Source organism: Adiantum capillus-veneris, chromosome 9 (assembly GCF_014529385.1).
Source record: "Adiantum capillus-veneris isolate H3 chromosome 9, ASM1452938v2, whole genome shotgun sequence".
In the NCBI taxonomy this organism is placed as follows: domain Eukaryota; kingdom Viridiplantae; phylum Streptophyta; class Polypodiopsida; order Polypodiales; family Pteridaceae; genus Adiantum; species Adiantum capillus-veneris.
In genome coordinates, this window is record NC_140939.1 from 137,368,536 (window position 1) to 137,379,058 (window position 10,523).

The 10,523-nt window shown below is 42.3% G+C and overlaps 2 protein-coding genes across 2 annotated transcripts; one reads left to right on the top strand and one right to left on the bottom strand.

The window, feature by feature from the left end:
* Window positions 1–4,188: 4,188 nt before the first annotated feature.
* Window positions 4,189–6,232, bottom strand: LOC147451239 (uncharacterized). The gene is made up of 2 exons (XM_086520889.1): window positions 6,155–6,232; window positions 4,189–5,127 (listed from the first exon to the last, which is right to left on the bottom strand). Exons 1-2 carry the CDS (start codon window positions 6,230–6,232, stop codon window positions 4,189–4,191), a joined length of 1,017 nt encoding a protein of 338 aa, XP_086377015.1.
* A 3,033-nt stretch (window positions 6,233–9,265) lies between these two features.
* Window positions 9,266–10,198, top strand: LOC147451240 (uncharacterized). Its single transcript, XM_086520890.1, has one exon. It carries the CDS (start codon window positions 9,266–9,268, stop codon window positions 10,196–10,198), a length of 933 nt encoding a protein of 310 aa, XP_086377016.1.
* Window positions 10,199–10,523: the final 325 nt, after the last annotated feature.

Here is a 10,523-nt window from a genome sequence, read left to right on the forward strand (position 1 = left end):
CCACCATTGACGAACCAATTTTTGGAAGTGCATAGCTACATGGCGTAGCTTGGAGGACTCTATGAGGCCCTCATCTCCAAAGGCCGCATCAAATTGTTGGATGAAGGCCAATACTTTGTCGGTAGCACCAAAGGTGCCATCATAGGTGAGAAAATAGATACTCTTTCCTCCCTCTTTGAACTTCTTTAGCTTTTGTGACCTTCGCCATGCAAGGTAAGATTTGCGATGTCCTCCCCTCTTGTATTCTCTAGGAGAATAGCCATAGCTTTTATCGATAGAGGAGGAAGGTGAAGAAGAAGGAGAAGGGGGTGACCTCTTTCTTGCCTTTTTCTTCCTTGGTTTCCTCTCTTCCCTTTTGGAGTGACGAGGAGAAGGACTATGGGTTAACCGTTTCCTCTTGGGAGGAGTTGACGATCATTTAGTCCGCCTTCTTCATGGAGCCACATCTTCGAAGGAATTTAGGGATTCATTACTTTCTTGATCTTTGGATTCCTCCTCTCGTATGGGAAAGAGTCTTCTTTTGGGAGTCTCATCAAGAGGCCTCCTAAGCTCTCTCTCCTCTTGGAGAGGAAAGGAAATCCCATAAGCACGAAATTGTTGAGTAACTTCGGCCTGCAAAGCGGGGTTGCCCATAGCTTGTTGCAACCTAGTGACAAGATAATTAACGAACATGGGGGCATCATCATTAGCACCTTCATGTGCAAAATCAAAGTCATCAATATTCGGGGGTGGCCGTTGAGCGAGCCCATGAGAGCGAGCAACTATTACCATCAAGAATCTAAGTGCAATAGGAGCGAGCGGCATGCACAAAAAATCCTAGTTGGAGGGAGATGGCAAGTTTGGTGAGAAACCTATATATTGCTCATGAGTTAAATAGAGTAAGACATTCTACATGTCTATAAAAGCTAAAGAGACATAAAACACTGTAAGAGAGTCAACCAACTCCCAAGTCCATTATATAACATTTTCATAGAGCGTATTTGGCATACATGTCAACCAAGGCAATGCCAAGCACTAAATCGTTTGTCAATAGCCCTTGACTAACAATATCATCTGAATTATTTTGCCCATATTAGTTGAGCAAGGCAATGCCAAGCATGACATCGTTTTTCAGTAATGCATGACTAACTATATCATTGGAATTCTTTCACCCATAATAGCCTCTTGCATAATGCCACATGTCTTTCAAATGCAAGCATAGGTGACCGCATTTGGAGAGATGTCCTCGCAGTGCATATGCTAAAAACAACCCTAAGCTTTTTGGCCTTTCCCGTGTTGGGCATATGTTGTAGTCAGTGCACTCCATGAGACGACATACTTGACAAGCAACTCCTCGACCACCTTTTGTGCTTGCAGAGGTAGAGCACATTTGGCATACACGTTGACCAAGGCAATTCCAAGAAAGACATCGTTTTTCAATAGCCCTTGACTAACAATATCATCTAAACTATTTTGCCCATATTAGTGTCTTGCGTAATGGCATAGCGGCCGTGAAGATGCAAGATTAGGTGATCGCATTTGGAGAGGCGTCCTTGCATTGCATATGCTCAAAACAGCCCTAAGCTTCCTCGCCTTTTTCGCTTATGTTGGGCATATCCGTAGTCAATGCACTCCATGAGACGACATCCCAGACAAGATCAGCCCCAAATCAGCCTAAAGAATTAGCATTTTTAGCCCAAAAAAAAAGCCCCAGATCAGCCCCAAATCCGCCACCAAATCAGCCTAAAAAATTAGCATTTTTAGACCAAGAAAACAGCCCCAAATCAGCTACCAAATCAACCTAAAAAATTAGCGTTTTTAGCCCAAAAAAACAGCCCCAGATCAGCCCAAATCCGCCATCAAATCAGCCCAAAATTACAGCATTTTTAGCTCCTAGTTTTGGACTTTCCTGTGTTGGGCATATCTCGCAATTAGTGCACTACATGAGATGACATACCTGACAAGCAACTCCTCGACCACCTTTGGTGCTTGCTGAGGTGGAGCACGTTTCGCTTACATGTTGACCAAGACAATGCCAAGCACGACATCTTTTTCCAGAAATGTTTGACTAACAATATGATCGAAATTCTTTCACCCATATTAGCCTCTTGCATAATGCCACATGTCTTGAAGATGCAAGCGTAGACGATCGCATTTGGAGAGATGTCCCTGCATTGCATATGCTGAAAACAGTCCTAAGCTTCCTCGCCTTCCCCTCTCGTGTTGGGCATGTCCCGCAGTCAATGCACTCCATGAGACGACATCCAGACAAGATCGGTCCCTAATCACCAAATCAGCCCTAAAACTCAACGTTTTTAGCCTCTAAATGATCCATCAAATCAGCCCAGAAAATCAGCGTTTTTAGCTCCTATTCTTGGCCTTTCCTGTGTTGAGAATATCACGCAATCAGTGCATTCCATGAGAAGTCCTCGCATTGCATATGCTAAAAACAGCCCTAAGCTTTTTGGCCTTTTTCGTGTTGGGCATATCCCGCAATTAGTGCACTCCATGAGACGACATCCTTGACAAGCAACTCCTCGACCACCTTTTGTGCTTGCTGAGGTAGAGCACATTTGGCATACACGTCGACCAAGGCAATTCCAAGAAAGACATCGTTTTTCAATAGCCCTTGACTAACAATATCATCTGAACTATTTTGCCCATATTAGTGTCTTGCGTAATGGCATAGCGGCCGTGAAGATACAAGATTAGGTGATCGCATTTGGAGAGGCGTCCTTGCATTGCATATACTCAAAACAGCCCTAAGCTTCCTCGCCTTTTTCGCTTATGTTGGGCATATCCGTAGTCAATGCACTCCATGAGACGACATCCCAGACAAGATCAGCCACCAAATCAGCCTAAAGAATTAGTGTTTTAAGCCCAAAAAAACAGCCCCAGATCAGCCCCAAATCCTCCACCGAATCAGCCTAGAAAATTAGCATTTTTAGACCAAGAAAACAGCCCCAAATCAGCTACCAAATCAACCTAAAAAATTAGCGTTTTTAGCCCAAAAAAACAGCCCCAGATCAGCCCCAAATCTGCCATCAAAACAGCCCAAAATTACAGCAATTTTTAGCTCCCTGTTTTGGACTTTCCCGTGTTGGGCATATCTCGCAATTAGTGCACTATATGAGATGACATACCTGACAAGCAACTCCTCGACCAGCTTTGGTGCTTGCTGAGGTGGAGCACGTTTCGCTTACATGTTGACCAAGGCAATGCCAAGCACGACATCTTTTTCCATAAATGTTTGCCTAACAATATGATCGAAATTCTTTCACCCATATTAGCCTCTTGCATAATGCCACATGTCTTGAAGATGCAAACGTAGACGATCGCATTTGGAGAGACGTCCTTGCATTGCATATGTTGAAAACAGTCCTAAGCTTCCTCGCCTTTCCCTCTCGTGTTGGGCATATCCCGCAGTCAATGCACTCCATGAGACGACATCCAGACAAGATCAGTCCCTAATCAACCACCAAATCAGCCCTAAAACTTAGCGTTTTTAGCCTCTAAATGATCCATCAAATCAGCCCAGAAAATCAGCGTTTTTAGCTCCTATTCTTGGCCTTTCCTGTGTTGAGAATATCACGCAATCAGTGCATTCCATGAGAAGTCCTCGCATTGCATATGCTAAAAACAGCCCTAAAGCTTTTTGGCCTTTTTCGTGTTGGGCATATCCCGCAATCAGTGCACTCCATGAGACGACATCCCTGACAAGCAACTCCTCGACCACCTTTTGTGCTTGCTGAGATAGAGCACATTTGGCATACACGTCGACCAAGGCAATTCCAAGAAAGACATCGTTTTTCAATAGCCCTTGACTAACAATATCATCTAAACTATTTTGCCCATATTAGTGTCTTGCGTAATGGCATATGCCGTGAAGATGCAAGATTAGGTGATCGCATTTGGAGAGGCATCCTTGCATTGCATATGCTCAAAACATCCCTAAGCTTCCTCGCCTTTTTCGCTTATGTTGGGCATATCCGTAGTCAATGCACTCCATGAGACAACATCCCAGACAAGATCAGCCCCAAATCAGCCACCAAATCAGCCTAAAGAATTAGCGTTTTTAGCCCAAAAAACAGCCCCAAATCAGCCTAAAATACTAAAATATTATACAATTATATTAAAATAGTGCAATCAACACAACAAAAGTTCTTAAAGGAGATTAAGTTAAAGAATACCTTGTCTAATGCATTCCATCTATGCATGCAGACGATTGTTGCCATTCAGGACATGGACCATCTTTCCTTTCAAGTAGGGTCCCCACTCTGTCTCTAAATCAAGGGACCTCTCAAATCTTTCATTAATTGTTTTCCAGCAGTCATCCCAAGAATCTATCCTTTCTTGAGTGATTGGTGTCTCCTCTCCCTCTAGATCAATAATGGAGACAGTAAAGGCTCCCTTGCTCTCAAGATATCCTCCCATCTTAATAAAACTTCTTGTGAGTGATCTTTCGGTGGAAGGGCTTACTTTTCTAATGGCTTCACTAGACAGTAACCTGCATAATGGGATCCTAGGGGGTGGTCCAGAAAATGTGACTCTGATTCTTTCAAGGAATGCCTGTGGTGTAGAGATCTCAAGGATCTTACCAAACACCTCTAATTTGTTTCTTCTCCCCCCTGCAAGATTGGAGATATTCTGGCCTTCTGTCACCTCATCATCTTGTTGCCCCTCAGTCACCTCATCATTAGGTTGCCCCTCAGTCACCTCATCATCATGTTGCCCCTCCTCATCATCATCCTGCCCCGCAATCACCTCATCATCATGTTGCCCCTCCTCCTCATCATGTTGCCCCTCAGCCACCTCATCATCACGTTGCCCCTTAGTCACCTGGTCATGTTTCTCAACTACCACCTCCTCACTCTGATCATCTTCCTGAGTTCTCTGAGTATCAGCTCCCTGCTCCTCTCTCTCAATAGCAACTTGATCCACTACCTTCTCAACGTTTTCTTGCTCCAAGTCATGAACAATACTATCAACCAGCTCCTCAGCACCACCATTTTCCTCAACATCTTCAGCATCCTTTTGACTTACTTGAGAATGCTCTTGATTACCTGCTCTTGCAATTGACCTATTGAAGTTGTCCTGCTTTGATGGTCTACCTCTTCTCTTGTATGTTGCTCCAGAATCCCCTGCACCCTGCACAATTTTCCTTCTCTTAGGCATAGTTACCATACTCATAATATCTGCCTCACACTTACCATCCTCACAATTCGATCTTGTGAAGTGCATAAACACTTTGAAAGAATGAAAATTCTCGATTATATGAAATCTAGTTAAAAGCCATATGAATGACTGAATCGGACACATTGGAAAGGACAACATCAGCCATTAACTAAATTATGGGTAGTTGTGTTGCGTTAGAGTCATTATGGCAAGTTAAAATCATTACGGTCGACACATTTATCACCACGAATCTCGCTCCAACCATTAACTAAAGTATGGGTAGTTGTGGTGTGTTAGAGTCATTATGGCGAGTTGAAATCATTACAGCTGGCACATTTATCACTTTACAAATCTCGCACCACCTCTATACTACCACTTATCATTTTGCTCTTCTCCATTCTCCTGGAGCTTTATGTGAAGAATCTATATGTTCTTTCTGCAAACATGTAAGTGACTCTGTGTGTGTGTGTGTGTGTGTGTGTGTGTGTGTGTGTGTGTGTGTGTGTGTGTGTGTGTGTGTGTGTGTGTGTGTTCGTTCTCCATTCGCAGTCACGCTGACCCCTCCTGGCTTTGCTCTCCAGTTCTCCATCGACAACTCACACCCTGCATCTCACGCTGTTTGAGGTGTTAAGGGAGCTTTACTATACACAGTGTCTCTCATAGGAGCTCTCTCTCTCTCTCTCTCTCTCTCTCTCTCTCTCTCTCTCTCTCTCTCTCTCTCTCTCTCTCTCTCTCTCTCTCTCTCTCTCTCTCTGAGCTCTGTTGCTACCACGAACTAGTAGTGATTCAAGCTTCAACAGTGCTACCACCTGCTCAATACACACAGCAACAGCTCAATACACACAGCAACAGGAATCTTCCATTCCTCTCACACCTACGCTCAACTCAAATGCTCTCATTTGCTGTCAAATTCACCTTCTCTTTTCTCAAATCTTTAAGCACGCTCAGCGTGCTTAAAGATTTGAGAAAGATGGTCCTTAAATCAAAAGGTTAAGCTTACCTTTGCTGTTTTCTTGGGGCGTAAGGGGTGGAAGTATTTGGCCAGTGGCGACGTTTGCAAGAGCCTTGCCTTCCTCATGGCGTTGCAAAGGATGGAAACCAGGCAAACAATATGAACGATTAAGAATAAGCAGTGTGCATTTCAAAAGTTGAACATTTGAAGGGCAATAAAAATGTTTTGAAAAGTTAGAATATAATTAAAAAACCAAACTAACTTTCTTCAACCGTTTCTCCAGATTAACGTATTCTTAAACATATCTCAAGATTAACATTTTTTAAACATTTCTCAGAATTTCATTTTTAAAAAAAAACTGGGATTGATAGTAGTGTTTTCGAATGTCTGTGAAATTATTAACTTTTACAACCATTTCGCTAGATTAACGTTTTTTAAAACATTTCTCAAGATTAACATTTTTTAAGCATTTGTCAGAATTTCATTTTAAAAAAAAACTCGGATTGAGACAGTAGTGTTTTTGAATGAATGTGACATTGTTAACTTTACAGAGTTGTTGGTACAGATTGACTTGACACGTGTTCAATTTACTCAAAATTATTAACTATGGATATGGTGTTGATGTGATTGAAAGTTCTCTTTTATGCAGGGAAGCTAAAATTTTCTTGCAATCTGTGTCCGGACAATCCATCAACATTCCATTCATCCATGGAAAATGCCTCCTTCCCGTCAAGCTCCTGCAAGAGAAGTTGTGTGGTACAACTAGGGTCATTGTCGAGGCTCTTGTTCAGGAGGGACAAGAGTTTAATGTTTTGGCACCTCTTCCCACCTATGCAGGGGTTTATATGGAGGCATACTTCATCTTGGAGGAATCATTATCTAAAAATTACACTGCAAGACTAGAAGACATCTTTCAGACCCCTGAGTCATCTCCATTTGGTCCATCACCTGCACCAATGTAAGTGCATGTAAGTCCAAGATCATTTTGGAAGGTTTGAATTTGAACAATTCTTCACTATTTTTTTTTCTCTCTTGCAGACAAATTGATGATGATGAGGAAAATGAAGATCATGTTGAATTTGATAAGCTAGATGAAGAAACTCTAAATTTTGAGACAGCAGTTTTTGCATTCCAGATCATCCGTACACTCCCTCCCAATGATGTGCTTCACACTATTATGCAAGAGTGTGAATACAAGGGCAAGGTCAAAGATCTACCAAAAACCTACCAAGAATTCTGCATCTATGAAATGATTGAGGGGAAGGCAATGGAGGGTATGGAGCAAAAGTATGAGGGAAATTTGTGGACAAAACCACAAACTCAGACAAGAACTCAAAAATCTTTTGTCCTTAGGAAGAGTTTTTGTTGAGGGGTTTTCCAATGTATGAATGAGCGATGCTCATTTAGGAGCAGAACTAATCAAACTAACAAGCAACATTGGAATGGTCAGTTGTCCAAGCTCCCAAAGAATGGCTTCCTAGCCATGGGGAGCTATGGAAATTTGGAATGCTTTTTTTGCAAGCATGTTCCCATGTGTGTGAAAGATTGTCCAGCAACAGTTTACTACTTTATGCCTAGGGATTCTTGCCATAGTAGGCTATTTATGCACCATGGCAAGCACAAACACATCGTCCCTAAGGGAATGTCTAGAGCATCAATTCGGAACATAAAAGCCTTAGTAGCTAAGGCAGTGACAATGGACAATAGAGCAGGCCCTAGGAAGGTACAAATGATATTGGCTAGAGAGATGGTGTTCAAGGCCTTCACAGATGACAATATTACAAGTGGGGATTTTATAAGTGCGAAGGATGTCCATGAGATGTCCCAAGAATTGCTTACCCTTGTCAACATGAAGAAGTAAGTTTTCAACTTATAAGCACCAAAACACTTGTATTCTTGAAAAATTGGTTCACCCATGATTATGTATGTTGTAGGGTAAAGCAAATGCAGTGTAGAAGGACCACTCGACCAATGGGTGATGGATATGATGCAATTCTTGAACTAAAGAGAAAGTGCCACTTTCAGTTCTTCCATGGCTCTCGATTTCCATTGCAAGCATCAACATCACAAGAGCGGTCCTTCATATTCAAGATGTCTACTACTGGCCCAGGTTCAGGAGTAGATGTGGTCAGAAGGATGGATAGAGATGGACATGAAGACCTCCGATTATCATGGGTTTGTTTTGACCATGTCCATCGAATAGAAGGAGGCTGGCACACAATGGGAGCACATGTTTATGATCACACGTAAGTAACAAATAAGTATTAAAAAATAAATAAGTGGATGTGGATACTAATTGTGTAAACTATTGTATACCTTGGCTCATGGCTTTGTAATGTTATTAGGATTGGAGAGCTTCTAACTATTGCCACATGCGAGTTCAAAGAAGAAGATGAGGAAGCACAAATAATGTTTTGGGAATCTATGAACCAGGTTATGATTGAGCACACAGATAGGCCAGCCAATTTTCAAGGATTCATGTCAGATGAGGCAGGAGCAAATTGGAATGCAGTGAGATATGTGTTCGGGGACAAGAAGGAAATGGTGGGTAGGGAAAGGTCTTGTCTATGGCACTCGGAGGATAATTTGAGGGTGCACACACAGAGGTATATCCACTCCCAGTACCAATCAAAGCATAAAGAGATGTGTGAGAAGTGGAGATTGTCTGAAACAACAGATGCGGCACTCGAGCAATTTCGTAGGATTAGGAGCTGGTGGGCAACAGGCAAGACAACAAATAAAAACATACCAAAGCTAGATAGTTGGTTGAGTTGGTGGCATTTCAGGGTTAGCCATTGGGGACATATGATGGTCAAGGATGGGGAGCCCATAATGAATGCATTGATTCCAAGGACAAACCTCTCTGAGAGCAAACATGCAAGTTGGTTGGCTGGAGAGGGGTACAAGCAAAAAATTAGTCTTTATGATGCATGTGTCACTGATCTTATTAATGCCTATCTTCAGTGTGCCCGGCGTCTAGCCTTCTTGGATGGTAAATATATTGGAGGGGGGCCAACATTGGAAATTTTAGTTGACAGAGCCATGTCAAGGATGCAGACTAGTCCATCACCAGCAGCCACCTCTAGGGCAGTGGATGATGCTTCCATGGGTACTCCAATGTTCAATAACAGAGTTAATTTCAAGGGTGAGAAGAGGACAATGCGTGCCAAGCGACCATTAATGGATATGGATACAAGCATTTGTAGCCACAGGCCTAAGTATAATTATGTCAAGCAAGATAAGACGTCAAATGCAGCACATGAGCAACCATGCAGTGAATTGTTGCAAGCTCTAGAGCAAAATGTCCATGACACAAAGTGGGCTATTCGCAGGATACCAACATCAAGTAGAGTGGAGTGTAACCATTGGACAGCTGGTAAGAAGTGTGGATTGAGGCAGAGATCGGGAGACCCAGCTCCATGTTTTTGGAGTGACTGTCAATTATCTTCTTGGCGGAAGCAAAAGTTTTGCTACTTTTGCAACACATATGTGAGGCATACATGGAGAATGGGCACAAGCATCATACACCCACCAGAATGCGCTCCGCATGTTTGGCCTATTGCAAAGGGCACCAAACTCAACATCCAAGAAGCTTGTGCACTTGTGAAGGCAGGATTTGAGATTGGAGTGTCAACGGAATCATTGATCCCCAAAGAAGTGCATCAGAGAGATCCCCATGCCAACAAAAATGAAGATCAAAATTATCCCTATCGACCAGGGGTATCGAAGGCTGCCTATGCTCAAGTTAATGCAGCATTAGAAATGTCAACAAAATTGACTGGAAGCCGCGTAGAAGTGGAAGGAGAGAAAGAGATTTTTACCATAGAACTACTGACAGGTCACAGTAGAGCCCCTACATCATGCATAGAAGTTATAATTCAGAATGTCCCATCTTGTTCGTGCATTGATTTTCAAGGCAGGTTGGCAAAAAAAGCATCCTTTCTTGCTTGCAAGCATCTTTATTTTGTGTACTTGATTGTACTTGGACAAGATGTCAACAACAACATGCATATCCATCAAGCACGAATTCCAAAGGCCATTCTTAAGGATATGCTAACAAAGGCAGTCAGAATCCAACCTAATCAGCTATAAGGGCTATAGCCTGGGTGATGTCTTATTTTGTTTTTGGAAGGGTAGACAAGATAGCAAAACCTATAGTCTATAGATCACTGCAGTTATTTAGTTCCTCCTACTCAGTGCATTTTGTAACCCACTCAGCACCTAATTTTTGAAATGAATCAGCATAAACTTTTTGTAAGAGGTAGGTACTAAAGCATTTTTTTTTCTAGGTTATTCCTTCAAGAATACGATAGATTTCATCCATAACATATTCAAAGAGTTTTGCAAACTTTGCAACTCTACCATGGCACTCTCTCTTGTCTATATTGCAATCTCCATTGCTTTCCAATGGTCAACT